This window comes from Pyrus communis, chromosome 14 (genome assembly GCF_963583255.1).
Source record: "Pyrus communis chromosome 14, drPyrComm1.1, whole genome shotgun sequence".
Classification (NCBI taxonomy): Eukaryota; Viridiplantae; Streptophyta; class Magnoliopsida; order Rosales; family Rosaceae; genus Pyrus; species Pyrus communis.
Genome location: NC_084816.1, coordinates 2,369,592 through 2,384,613, shown reverse-complemented (window position 1 = coordinate 2,384,613; position 15,022 = coordinate 2,369,592). Strand labels below are relative to the sequence as shown.

At 37.1% G+C, this 15,022-nt stretch overlaps 1 protein-coding gene across 1 annotated transcript; it reads right to left on the bottom strand.

Moving 5' to 3' along the window:
- Window positions 1–5,800: 5,800 nt before the first annotated feature.
- LOC137715619 (uncharacterized) lies at window positions 5,801–10,835 on the bottom strand. Its single transcript, XM_068454964.1, has 7 exons — window positions 10,568–10,835; window positions 9,778–9,952; window positions 8,976–9,048; window positions 8,580–8,686; window positions 8,380–8,477; window positions 6,412–6,493; window positions 5,801–6,306 (listed from the first exon to the last, which is right to left on the bottom strand). Exons 2-7 carry the CDS (start codon window positions 9,809–9,811, stop codon window positions 5,801–5,803), a joined length of 900 nt encoding a protein of 299 aa, XP_068311065.1. The 5' UTR covers window positions 9,812–9,952; window positions 10,568–10,835.
- Between the last annotated feature and the right edge of the window lie 4,187 nt (window positions 10,836–15,022).

The window sequence follows — 15,022 nt, the reverse complement described above, 5'->3', positions numbered from 1 at the left end:
AAAAAAAAAAAAAAAACAAACACCACGTGAAACATGTTTCAGGTACACGTAAATATTTTTCTATAAGCTAAAGTATAACTTTCATGTAACGATGATGTACTCCCCCCATGCATGAGTGGGAGTGAGAGTGGGATAGAGGTGAAACATCACTGTTATAGATGTGCCCTTAACTCATGAAAATTTTCACATGTCAATTTTTATTTTATCAAAGGCGGTGTAAACTTAAACCTGATTCTTTCTCTTAAATGTATATTGACAGGTAATGTGTGTGGATTCTCAGTTGCCCAGTTTGTAGTAGGAGACAAAGGTACTAGTCCATGGTTAAAAAGATCCAACAAAATCTAAATTGTAGTACAAGTATAGAGAGTATAATTTCAAAATAGTGGTATAACTCAGCATTCAGCACAAATGAGCATTGACAATCTTGATTGTGAATGTTGGTTGGTAAAGATGATTAATCATTAAACTCAAAGTCAATAACAATTACATAATAGAACAATTGGTTTCTTGTGGATATTGATCATGAACTACGTGATGGTGTGGAGGATGTTGTGGATATTGGATATAGCTTGATGTCCAAGTTATTGGATAAGTAGTTGGCTTTTTCTCGTCGGTTTTTCCTTTAACTTCTTCAACACTTAGTATGGTGGCATGTCCAAGCTTCTTCCTCAACGACATGGTCAATCTCATGGAATCAACTCCATCTCCAATCACCTCCAGTTGCTCTTTCTCCGCATCTATCGACACTTTGTTCACGCCTGCTTACATGATCGATCATATGTTAATATTCATTAGTTAAGATAAAAATGATTATATTGTTCCCAAAGAATATATAAAAAAAAAATAAGAGTGCCTAAATCATGTCCCGGTCATAGAAGGACAAGCATACCCCGAATTGTATTTTGGCCCTCTAATATACATATTTTAATGTATAGCCGGGCCACATGGGTTCCGAAAAGATTAGCTTGGCGAAAAGGCTTGCTATATTTGCCAAGCCTGTAGCCCTTCGGCCTGCTGATCACTAGATGCAGCCTACTTTTAACCTGCTTGCTGGAGATGGCTTTTAGATATTTTATGGACTAAAAGATCCCTTTAGATCGTGGATGAGGATGGCCTTAAGTTTAAAGGTCGGTGCATATATTTTGCATACCTTTAGCGACTGCAGCAATCTTCAAGGCCTTGGTTCTGAGTTTTTCAGAGCTCAAGTGCCCCTTCATAACAATCTTTTGCTGCACCATTGTATAAAAGGCTAGCTTGTTTTTCGTACGGAAACTCTATATTCTACTAATCGATGAATTTTTGTTGAGTGTTCCTAGTGCTTGAGCACTTTAGAGGTCAATAAAAAGTAGCAAAAAGCTATGCTGTATTTACAGGAGCTTCGTCGTCTTATAATATCATTACCTGCTGTTGACTAATCTCAACTGCAGACGAGATATTCCCACAGCTTAAAAGCCTAGGTTTCCACACGCTTGGTCAAAGCCACCGTAGATTACTCAAATTCTTTAGTAAGACCCAGTCGATTCTACTTTGATTTGATTAAAATTATTAGTTGGAAATTAATCTTTCATTTCTTAAGTACTTTACGTGAAATACACATAGCAGCTAGCTAGCTAGCTGTAGAAGCTTCTTGTGATTCCAGAATGAATAAAGTGAACTTCATGACACGAATCATATATATGTGCAAGCCTTTAAATTACGCCTTTTTTTTTTAAATTGATTATTACACAAAGTATTACAAACGATGTAACATCCCGGCCTTGGCGGGACCACTTCTCAGGCCCGACTCCACCATCGTAGCACGATATTGTCCGTTTTGGGCTTACCATTCCCTCATGGTTTTGTCTTTCGAAACTCACGAGCAACTTCCCAGTAGGTCACTTATCATGGGATTGCTCTAGCCCCCTTCTCGCTTAACTTCGGAGTTCCTAAGGAATCCGAAGCCAGTGAGCTCCCAAAAGGCCTCGTGCTAGGTAGGGATGAGAATATACATATAAGGATCACTCCCCTGGGCGATGTGAGATGTCACAATCCACCCCCTTTAGGGGCCCAACGTCCTCGTCGGCACACACGTGACCAGGGTTAGACTTTGATACCAAATGTCACATCCCGGCCCGGGGCAGGTGGGGCACCATTGTGCTAGCTATAAGGGAGGGAGGTGGGGCACCATTGTGCTAGCTATACGCATGTACCCTCCATTTTCTCTCTTCTTCTTCTTCCTCTCGTCTTCCTCGCTGGAATTCAAAACCCACTAACTGTGCAGCTATGCTCTGCATTCCTCCTTCCGCATTTTGAAAATAGAAAAAGGCAGTGAAATGCCAAGACCGCCTAGGCCATCCAATCGCCCACCTAGGCCGCCCAAGCGCCGCCTGGACCGCCTCGGCTCCCGCCTGATCCCTTCCTAGATTTTCCTCCCGACTATAGGTTAATTGCAGCGGTTGACCACTACCTAGAGCCTAGGCCGATTTTTAGAACACTGAATAGGAAGGTCCAATTTCAAAGACCAAACCGTGATAAAAACCCTACATATAATTTAGTTTAACATTTGGTTGTTTAATTGGAGATAGCATAATAAGAGAAAAGATCAATTAAACAATAGATAAAGAGAAAAGATCAATTAACCAATAGATAAAGATATAAGATCAATTAAACAGTAGCTTACTTGACATGTGGATCGGGGGCCTATGATTGAACTATTCTACCTCGATTGTAACCTCACTTTGAGGCCACAAGAGTAGTGCATGGCAACGATTGAACTATTCTACCTAGCTTTGTCGGGTGGTGGGGGCCGGAGGTCACAAGAGTAGGACATGGCTATGATTGAACTATTCTATCTAGCTTTGTGTGTGTGTGTGTGTGTATGTGTGTGTGTGTGTGTGTGTGTGGGGGGAGGGGGGATGTGGGAGTGAGGTCACAAGAGTAGTACATGGTGTAGATTAACTTGAGACTTGGGTTGTCTGCCCTCCCCATTCCATACATTTTGCATCCCCTCCTATTTCTGTGGTCACGGTTAAGTTACGTCAATATTTCACATTTTCATTGCTTTTTGTCTTATTATTTCTATAAAAAAATCAATATAAAATGTTGATGTGACTTAACCGTGACCACAAAAATAGGAGAGGATGAGAAGGGTATGGGATGGGGGAGGGCAGACAATCCAGGTCCATTAACTTGGCCATCTTTCGATGAATTCCCTGTAAAGTACATAGAGGGAGAATAATGTTACGCAAATTGAAAGTCGAATTTGAAATTAAGTTTAAGCTTTTACCCGGTTCAAAAAAAAAAGTTTATTATTTTATAATAGAAAAATGTTAGAGAAACGACAGTTTTATTTCATTTTTAAAAAAGATGATCAGCCGGTGGCTTTGTCACAACAGTCTACTCTTTCGAGGGCCGAGAAGACTTACATAGGCATTTTAGTCTCCCATGGCCACCATCTTGTGATTCACCTAGCTCCAGGAATCAAACCCAAGACATATGCCGTGTAGAATTCGTCTCCAACCACTAGACCACCTAGACAGTTTTAGACTACAATGATTCACTATCTGATGTGGCAAGTAATAAGTTTTCGTATGTGTAATGTACATAAAATTAAGTTGCCTCCAATGGTTTTTTCGCAATGAAACCTTCAGTCCCAAAATCAAAAGCAAAACGAAATCATCCCTTGGATATAATAAAGTTGTGTCATCACCACATTTCTACTCTTGTGGTGAAATTACACCCTAATTTGTTATTGAGTTGGAGTCATAACTTTCGAGCCTTCTTCTTTAGTATTCTACCTAGTCAGTTCAATTCTTTGGTCTTCCCTATCCTTTTTCTTTTCCTGGTTTGATGACGGAAGAAAACAATAATATAGGTGCATCATCTCCAATGATCAATTTCTTAATTTACAAAGAATCTTGTGTATACATTAAATAAAGTAGATGGCCTGATCGGCCACCACTGATCTATACTCAAGCTCACAAAAGTCACCGCAACTTCCACATCACTCGTAAAGCTAGACAACACCCACAACAGACCTTGGCTAGATTGTATTTTGGCTGCTTCATCAATGGAGTAACTCATTTTTTATGGACTTGGGACTTGGGTACATGTTGTAGATTAACTTGGGACTTGGGTTGTTTGCCCTCCCCATTCCATACATTTTTCATCCCCTCATATTTCTGTGGTCACGGTTAAGTCACGTCAACATTTTATATTCCCATTGCTTTTTGTTTTATTATTTCTATAAAAAAAATCAATATAAAATGTTGACGTGGCTTAACCGTGACCACAAAAATAGGAGGGGATGAGGGAGGGCAGACAATCCAGGTCCATTAACTTGGCCATCTTTCAATGAATTCCCTATAAAGTACGTAGAGGAAGAATAATGTTATACAAATTGAAAGTCGAATTTGAAATTAAGTTTAAGCTTTTACCTGGTTCAAAAAAAAAAAAAGTTTATTATTTTATAATAGAAAATGTTAGAGAAACGACAGTTTTATTTCCTTTTTTCAAAAGATCATCAGCCAGTGGCTTTGTCACAACAAAATACTCTTTCGAGGGCCGAGAAGACTTACATAGGCATTTTAGTCTCCCATGGCCACCATCTTGTGATTCACCTAGCTCCAGGAATCAAACCCAAGACATATGCCGTGTAGAATTCGTCTCCAACCACTGGACCACCTAGACAGTTTTAGACTACAATGATTCACTATATGATGTGGCAAGTAATAAGTTTTCGTATGTGTAATGTACATAAAATTAAGTTGCCTCCAATGGTTTTTTCGCAATGAAACCTTCAGTCCCAAAATCAAAAGCAAAACGAAATCATCTCTTGGATATAATAAAGTTGTGTCACACCACATTTCTACTCTTGTGGTGAAATTACACCCTAATTTGTTATTGAGTTGGAGTCATAACTTTCGAGCCTTCTTCTTTAGTATTCTACCTAGTCAGCTCAATTCTTTGATCTTCCCTATCCTTTTTCTTTTCCTGGTTTGATGATGAAAGAAAACAATAATATGGGTGCATCATCTCCAATGATCAATTTCTTAATTTACAAAGAATCTTGTGTATACATTAAATAAAGTAGATGGCCTGATCGGCCACCACTGATCTATGCTCAAGCTCAGAAAAGTCACCGTAACAAGCGAGTCCACATCACTCGTAAAGCTAGACAACACCCACAACATATCTTGGCTAGAATGTACTAATGTATTTTGGCTGCTTCATCAATGGAATAACTCATTTTTTATGGAAAAATAAAAGAAACGGACCCCTAGAAGATTGGTTGAACCTTCGACCTTGTGGTTAACAGCCACCCACACGCGGAGAAATCTTAGGTGGACAGGACCCATTTTGTAGAGAAATCAAGAAATAGAGATAATTTAAGTGCGTTGACACCCTGATTAACCATGCATCCACACATGCTGCTATATAATCATACTTTCACCCATTTATTGGTCGAAAATTCGTATGGATCAGTACAAGTACATAATTAAAGGCAACTCATATAAATGACGGTCTCTTTGGATTACAAACTTGTTATGTTTGTCATAAAAGTGTTTCTGATAAAAGCACTTATGAAAAAGTGTTTCTGACAAACTTGTTATGATCAGAAGTGTTTCCTAGTACCTGAGCAATTCCATATGGGTTAGGAAACACATGAAAAAGGCACAAGCAGAAACATAAACAAAATTTCAAAGAGACAAGCAATTGATATAAAAATATTTCTTATGAACTTTAGATCCATGCATCTACAAGGGAAAAGAGAAAATGAAAATGATCATAATCAAGTTCAACTTATTCATGTCATACGCAATTACATTATGGAGCAAGTGGTTGGTTCTGGATATTCATGAACCACTTCACAGTACATTGGACGAAACTGGGTAGCGCAACAGTTTTGAACACAGCTTGGTGAAGGAGCTGAACAAGGTGGAGGAGCTGGACAAGGTTTAGGAGCTGGACAAGGACAAGGTGGAGGAGCTGGACAAGGACAAGGTTTAGGAGCTGGACAAGGACAAGGTGGAGGAGCTGGACAAGGAGCTGGACAAGGTGGAGGAGCTGGACAAGGTTTAGGAGCTGGACAAGGACAAGGTGGAGGAGCTGGACAAGGACAAGGACAAGGTGGAGGCTTTTTCACAGGTTCATCTGGAGGCTTTTTCCCAGGTTTATCTGCCGGCTTCACTTCTTCAACTTTGATTATGGTGCAGGAACAGCCGAGCTTTTTCCTCAATGACCTCGTCAAGCAAACCGAGTCTACATCATCCCCTATCACCTCCACATGATCTTTGTTTGCTCCTTCTATCGACACTTTACTAACACCTGCTTTCATTAATTATGATACTCTTTAATAACCATGCCAACTATAATTAACAATGAAATCGTTGAAAGAAAATTTGAATCATGATAATATCAAAAGGCACATACCGTGTGCAGCAGCTGCAATCTTCAAGGCCTTGGTTCTGCATTTGTCGCAGTGCATTGGCACCTTCACAACGATCTTCATTTGCTGCACCATCAATTTGTACAAAAGATGTATAAACAACATGATCAATTTATACATTTAATTAATGTCAGCTAATTTAAGAAAACCTTCCCGCCTTATTAATTAGTTTCAGTTGGATTAAAAGAAAAAAGGTACATAACTGCAACAAGATGCAAGAGTAGTAAAATATATACATATATGAAAAGGCTTACCGGCGGCATTTTGGAGAGAATATTGTGTGAAATATGGAAGTTAAAGTTTTTGGGATGGAAACCCTATGAATCAGCGAAAGTAGAACTGTATTTCGATTACCATGCTACTTATAGAAGATAGGATCCCCTTTAATATTTTTCTTGACTTGTATTACAAGTCCATGCATGCCTACCCTGTACCAATCACATGAGATCTTACCTTTCTTTTTCTTTTTTTTTTTAGTGAAAAATATGAGATCGTATATATCTTACAGACAAGATTTTTTTTATTGTTTATAAAAAAAAGTCAGGTCTGAAGAGAGTGAAAAAAGTCTTATTGGCGGTATGAATCCTAAAACACCACTGCGCTCAGTTTTGCGCCAAACCCTTCATTAGCTCCAAATATCATGTCTTAATGTTGAAAAATGTTCCAAATTTACATAACTGTTGGTACACCTAATAGTTAATAAAAACATGAAATAAAAGATGAGTAATATAGCTACTACTGTACTAGCTAGCAACTGCATGTGTGGCTGATGCCTTAGCTAACTTTCGTCCAAATCATTATGCATATTACTGATTGGTCCTACGTTCTTTCATGTGAAACATGTTCTTAATAAAAAAAAATACTAGCTAGCAACTGAACTTCAAGAAAATTAATCAAAACATTTTGAAGAACACGATTCGACCACTGAAAAGTTATCCACATGCCTTACACTCTGAAGCACCCCACGTAGCTATAATTAATCCACTTGATCTATATCATAACGATAACGAAATTTAGTATTACTGGAGACAATTATATTTTCATATCCAGAATTTGAACGCATACTAATATGTTTCATCCAATCTGCATTAGCTAATAGATTAATAATTTCTATTGGCCAACAAGCATATTGTTTGAGGATCAATTAGACTCATGCAGACATATGTCAAAATTATTTAAACTGAAAACACACTCAGAAATTTATTTAGATTAATACATCGTCCAAATTATACACAGTAATTCACGGATATTTATGAAAGCAATATTTAGTTCTCACAATTCATCTTTGTTCATTGTGTAATGACCCACAAAAAACTACAGTTTTTATAATTTTAAAATATTGTGAGATCCCACATCGACCAACGGAGAACAGATGATGTGCCTTATATGTACACACTAAGAAATTTATTTAGATTTAATACATCGTCAAAAATTACTGTAAGAAAATCTATTACTACTCCAATATAATACAGAAATACCAAATTCAATAATTTCAATAGTTATTCAAATTCAATAACTTTAGAATATAAGGAAAACTAATGAAAATGGCTTGAAAACTTTGAGTTTTAATGATAAGGACAAAATAAAGGGTAAAGTGAATAGACCCAGGTTTGACTTTTTAACGTAAAAATGTGGTTTTTCGTTAAAGTGAACAATACCGTGGGCCTTTCGTTAAAACTCCCTAAAATATAAGAATACTAAATTCAACGTTTGTAGCCTAAAAAAACCAGAGGAGCAGTATTCATGAGAATTGATGACCACCTATTTGAAAAATGTACCTGAAGATTGACTTTCATCAAATAAATCATAAAAAAGCAGAAAATTAGTAAACCCAAAATTATAAATTGTTACATTATCCATTTCAGTCATGCATAAATACACCATCACACATAACAAATTTGCCTATATGACAATGATACACAACGTAATTGTTCAGATTCATGCGTAAATACCTTTATCACGTTATGATGTTTGCTTGTTGAATTTGCCCCTGGAGTCCTGACTAATGTGATCTCCTTCAGTGGCGCATGAGCTCTTTTCTCCAAAGTTGCTTCCTTCAAAAAACCCAAAACATATCACATAAAGCATCAACGCTATTACTGCTTATTAAAGAAATTAGTCACAACAGGTATCATATACATCAGTTCTAAACCTAAAAGGCATCGGATTTGTAAGCTTTGGTTTCCTATACTTCTCCCACTGAGCATTGCTGGCAATAGATGTGGAGTTTTCTTTCTAAATCTTATCTGCTTGATTGACCTGCATCGTTGTTCAAGCATTAAAAGGCATAAAAAACCATAAGGGAGAAATGAACAAACATAAACACTCCGAAGATATTTCGTTCTCATATATTTGTAGCCTTCTTCAAGGCTTGGAATTATACAACTATTTTTTCCCTAATAGTTCTTATTTATACTTTTACTGGATTTGCATCACTTCTTTTACATTAATAAAAGAAAATGGAGAGTTTCGAAAAACCTCAGAGCCAGTACCAATGAGCTTAAACATAACAGATAAGAGCTAATGAGATAGAGCTAAGCTACTTCACCTCTTCCATAATTCCAAGTCTCCATCCAAGCCTAGACATCCAGACATTGCCCAGATAGGTGTCGCATCTTGACCTGCAAGATTTACACATAATTGCAAAATTGGAAGAGGTTTAAACATGAACAGATTGTAAAACGCAAAACTTTATAGCACCAAATTGCGTTGCAAGCAAGCACCAACCAAAAACATTACACCCAACAGCATCTGGTTGAAAAAATTCAAATCTTTAAATAACTGAAAATTCAGTTTTATGGAATAAGATGGGAAAAACAGAATTCTCCACGGATAATGCCAACTTTATTCTCTGCTGTTTGGTGAAATCTACAGAACAGAGAAAAATATTTTAAAAAAAAACCGAGAGGATTTATAGAGCTACCCTGAATTTAAGTGACTGCCCAGATCTCATTCAACTCTCAGAAAGAACCCAAAATGGTGAAAAGTTATTGACCAAGGGAGTGAGAGAAATGTGAAGAGAGAAGAAAGAAGCCAAACAACAGAAAGTCCCATAGAGTGATCCAATTCAAGTTCAAGGGATTAAATCTGCAACCAAAATCAATAACAAAGCCACCCATAAAGTTATGAAACTAATCCTATGTATTTGAAACTATTGAACAATTTTTACCTTGAGTTTCGAAAATATAGAATCCAATCAAATTAAAATCCCTAGTATGAAATTAAGAATCTCAATTAAACAAAAACTACCTAATTAATTGGATATCCTGGCGAGTACTGCATGTTTCATTACAGAAAAGTGGTAGTTGAAAAACCTCATATTTAAGAACTGAACTGAGGAGCTGGTTTACGTTGTGAAAGTAAAGCGAGAAGTAACTTCTCCATTTCGAGATCAGCAGATCAGAGTTTGGAGCTGTCAGATTCTCTCTGTCTCAATCAACCAAGTTCTCCATTTCAAATTCATTGAATACGAATTCAAAAACTAAAACTCTTTTAATTTTCCGTGTGCATTCAATGATTTGCTTCCTGTAAAAATAGGAAATATGGAATAATTATTTGGCAATGGAATCATATATAGAGCTAGAAGAGGAAGTAAAGAAGATATGTCAAAGCAAATTAAGAGATCATCATATTACAAAAGCTACAATGGTAAATTAAGAGATCATCATATTTAGAAACAGAGACACGTATAAGGCCACAAAAAAATTATTATTACCGACAAAATACTGGAAAATCTAAAGGCTAGGGATTTTCACTTTCTTAGCGAAAAAAATAATTCAAAAAAATAAATTGTTTCTGAGTGATATAACCCAAAATCATCTTAGACAGCAAAGAAACATTGGATTGAGAAATCATACCTTAATGGGAGACCAGTGTTTAACAAACAGTATTTTAGGCAAAAATGAGTTTTAGTTATGTATCAGTATTCAAAATTATGTAAATTTTTTTACAGAGTCAAGAAAATATAAATATAGAACTGTTAAATTGAAATCGTAAACCCAAAACCGAATCAAATTAAAATCCCTAAAATCAAATTTAAGAATCCCAATTAAACAAAAATTGATCTAATTAATTGGATATCCTGGCAAGTATTACTCAAATGTTTCGTTTCAAAAAAGAGGTAGCTGAGAAACCCCATACCTGAAAACTGGACTCAAAAGCTGGATTATGCTGCGGAATTGAAGCGAGAAGTTACTTCTCCGTTTTAAGGTCTGCAAATCACAGTTTGCAGCTGTCCTGATTCATACCATTTTAAATTTTACATTTGTTTCAATCTGTATCATGTGTCTATGGACATTTAGTTGTAATGATAAAACTCAAATCTCTCCGATGTATAAAAAGGTTGAGTAAGCAGCCAAAACAACAGGGCAATCAAGCAAGTTGTCGCAGGTACACAAAGTAATTTATATGTAAGCAGTGAACGTATGTATACATCTCAAAATGAAAATTTCACCTGGTGATCCAACCTATTAGCATCAAAGTAAACTTCCACTCTGCACTCCAACCGTCTCATCTTTCTTCCTGCTAGTTTTCAAACAAATCTGTAGAGTAGAGTGAATGAGTAAAACAATAGATTACCACAATCAAAAAACAATTAGAAGTAAGATATACATGAATAATTAGGAGTAAGATATATATGTACAATGGATGAATAATGAATATGTGATATTTACCAACAAACTAAGATAAAGAGTTCATTTTACGATAATTATTCATAAGCAATATCCTTACTGCATTGTTGGTTAGAAGAAAAAAATAAATAAATAAATAAATAACGATTAACATTATTTGCAATTCTTACTGTTTTTACCTAATCATTTGCACGATGCATAAGGGGAAAAAAAACTTTTTTACTTCTTCCCGTCGCATAAATTTGGATTTCACCTCATCCAAACAAACGAACAATCATTGTTATATTTTTTTCCATATGTAATACCAATTTGAAAAAGAAAAAGAAAATCTAGTTGACAAATTTAAATTCAATTTTTATATTTCAATATATTTGTTTGTCAAACGCAGTGATCAAACTTTACACTCATGCTTTCCAAAAAGAAAAAAAAAAAACGAAGAAGAATTGAACGTAAAAATGTGAAATTGTAACCTATGACAATAAGATCAGCTAGCAAAACAACAAATTTGATTTCAGCTTTTTATGGTATTGAAATAGAAAACTTTCTCTGTAAGTTTTCTGATTGTATTGAATAATAAAATCAGTTACACAGATGTGAATATATATAGCCTTAGCTACCTTAGGCTAGTTACAAGAATACCCTCAACTATCTTAACTAATTACAATAACTAACAGAACTGATTACATTTAGCTTAATCATACTATTTAACAGTAACTACATTGGATGACTTGTCATTTGCCCTATTACACCCCCTCAAGCTAAAGGAGGAATCAGTGAGGATTCCAATTGGAAGCTTGGAACAGAGAAAAGAGAACCTGCTCTTAGACAAAGATTTGGTGTGAAGATCAGCCAATTGGTCTTCACTACAAACATATTGAACTTTGATGAGATTTGCAAGAACCAACTCCCGGATATAGTGATAGTCAATCTCAACATGCTTGGTTCGAGCATGAAAAATAGGATTAGAGGCTAAAGAGATTGCAGAGATATTATCACACCATAGGGTAGGTAGAGTAGGAAGAGGGAAATGAAGATCTTTGAGAATTTTGCAAACCCAAGTGAGTTCTGCTGCAGTATGAGCCAAAGAACGATATTCAGCTTCTGTAGAGGAACGAGCAACAGTGCTTTGTTTCTTTGCACTCCAACTGATGAGATTAGAGCCAAGAAAAACACAATATCCACTGGTGGACCGCCTGTCAAATGTGCAGCCAGCCCAATCAGCATCAGAGTAAGCTGAAAGAGTGATGGGACCTTTAGTAAACCATAAACCATGAGAAATAGAACCTTTAAGAAATCTGAGAACCCTTTTTGCTGCTTGAAGGTGTTGTTCTCTTGGAGCATGCATAAACTGACATATCTGATTAACAGCAAATGCAAGATCCGGTCGAGTCCAAGTGAGATATTGTAACCCACCAACTATGGAACGATATTCAGTGGGATTGGATAAGAGAGGCCCACTGTGGTCCAGCTTCTGAGACCCGAGAGGAGTGCAACAAGGTTTGGCACCTTCCATATTTGTTTTCTTGAGGAGATCAAGTAAGTACTTGGTCTGATGGAGAAAGAGGCCATTGGGAGATCTGTGAACTTCCAATCCCAAGAAATAGTGAAAAGGACCAAGATCTTTCACTGGAAACTGAGTGCTAAGTTGCTGGATAAACTGTTGACAGAGTTGAGAATTGGGGCCAGTAACTAGAATATCATCCACATAAACAAGAACAATGACTAACTGAGGTCCATGAAGGACAAACAAAGAAGCATCAGATTGGGATTGGTGAAACCCAAGGGTATGAAGGGCTTGAAACAATTTATCAAACCAAGCTCGAGGAGCTTATTTAAGACCATATAAGGATTTCTTCAGCTTGCAAACAAAATGGGAAGAGTTGGAATCAAGAAAACTTGGGGGCTGTTGCATGTAAACATCCTCCTTTAAGTCTCCATGAAAAAAGGCATTGCTAATGTCTAATTGATTCAAGAACCAATTATATTGGACAGCAAGTGTAAAAAGAATTCGAATGGTAACGGGTTTAGCAACAGGACTGAAGGTTTCTTGAAAGTCAACTCCTTTTTGCTGATGAAATCCCTTTGCCGCCAAGCGGGCTTTGTGTTTGTCAAGAGTGCCATCAGGATTTTTCTTGACCCGGAAAACCCATTTACAACCAACTACATTATGAGAAGGATGAGGAGGAACAAGAGACCAAGTGCCTGTGAAGATTAAAGCATTATATTCAGCTTGCATGGCAGCTCTCCAGCGAGCATGCTTTGATGCTTGCAAATAAGTACTAGGAACAAAGTCAAGATCAACAGGAAGTGGATGTTTGGTTGCTGAATAAGCTCGAGACTTGTATATTCCAGCCTTAGATCTTGTAATCATAGGATGTGTATTCTCAGAAATTGGTGGATGACTTGGCTGAATAGGCACGAGAGAAGAATTACTGAGAGAGACAGAACTGGAAGAACTGAGAGAATGATCCACTGACTGAGTGCATGAAGGAACTTCAGGTGGAGGTGAGATCTGAGGAATAGAAGTAGGTGCAGAAGGACATGGTGATTCTGAAGAGGTACTAGTTGTAGGAGAACTTGAGACATATTTGCGGAAGTGAAGATCCAAGGATGGAGAATATGCTGGAGATGAAGTCTCTAAATTTGAACTGTGACTCAGCAGGGACTTGAATGGATAAGAGTGTTCATCAAAAACAACATGTCGAGATATGTAGATCCTATTTGTCACGGGATCAAGACACCTATAGCCTTTATGTTGTAGACTATATCCCAAAAACACACAACTTTTGCTTTTAGCTTCCAGTTTGCTGGGAATGTAAGGCTTAAGCCAGGGATAACATTGACAGCCAAAAGTTCAGTTTAGAGTAATATGGGTGTTGATTGAAGAGAAGTTCCCAAGGAGACTTTGTAAGACCAGAAATAGGAAGCCTATTAATAAGATATATGGCAGTGGAGAAGGTTTCAACCCAAAACACTTGAGGAACATGAGAGGCAACAAGTAATGTTCGAGCTGTCTCAACAAGATGGTGATGCTTCCTCTCTGCACAACCATTTTGTTCAGGAGTATGTGGACAACTAAATTGATGTAATATACCATGTGCACGAAGAAAAGAAGCAAGGGAGTGACTGGTGAATTCACCCCCTGAATCTGAGCGCAGAATCTTGATTTTATTGCCACTGAAGTTTTCTACATAGCTTTTGAAAGTAACAAATGTAGAAAATACATCAGATTTGGACTTCAATGGAAAAAACCAACTATATTTGCTAAAGTCATCAACAAGAAGTAGGTAATACTTGAAACCACTATTAGATGTAACAGAGGCAGGTCCCCATAGATCACAATGCAGAAGTTGGAGACTTTGAGTTGTTGATGAAGAAGCCACTCCAAAAGGAAGCTTGTGGTTCTTAGCAAGTGCACAATCTGAGCAGAAAAAATCAACTCTTCTTGCCTTGTAGTGCAAGATTATTAGTAGATATAACCCTTCTGAAAATGGAGGAGGAAGGATGTCCAAGGCGCTTGTGCCATAGTGCGACAGGTGCTTTGATGCTAAGAAGAGCTGAGGGAGATTGATGGAGACTGGTGGAACCTTGGAGAGGATAGAAACCATCCCTAACAGGGCCGTGCAAAAGCATCTTCCCCGAAATGCGATCCTTGACAGTGGATCCATAAGGGTCAAGAGTCAATGAACAGTTATTTTTTTGAAACTGATAAGCAGACAGGAGATTGTGTTTCATGAATGGAACATGTAAAACATTGCTCAGTTTAAAGGAATTATGTGGAGTGTGCAGAGATGATGAACCAATATGATGAATAAACAATCCTTTACCATCGCCAATGTAGACTTTGTCCTCTCCAGTGTAGGGAGTAGGAGAAGAAACATTAGCTACATCATTGGTGATGTGGGAAGTGGCACCAGAGTCAATCAACCAGGGCTGAGATGGTTTGACTGAATGATGCGCACAC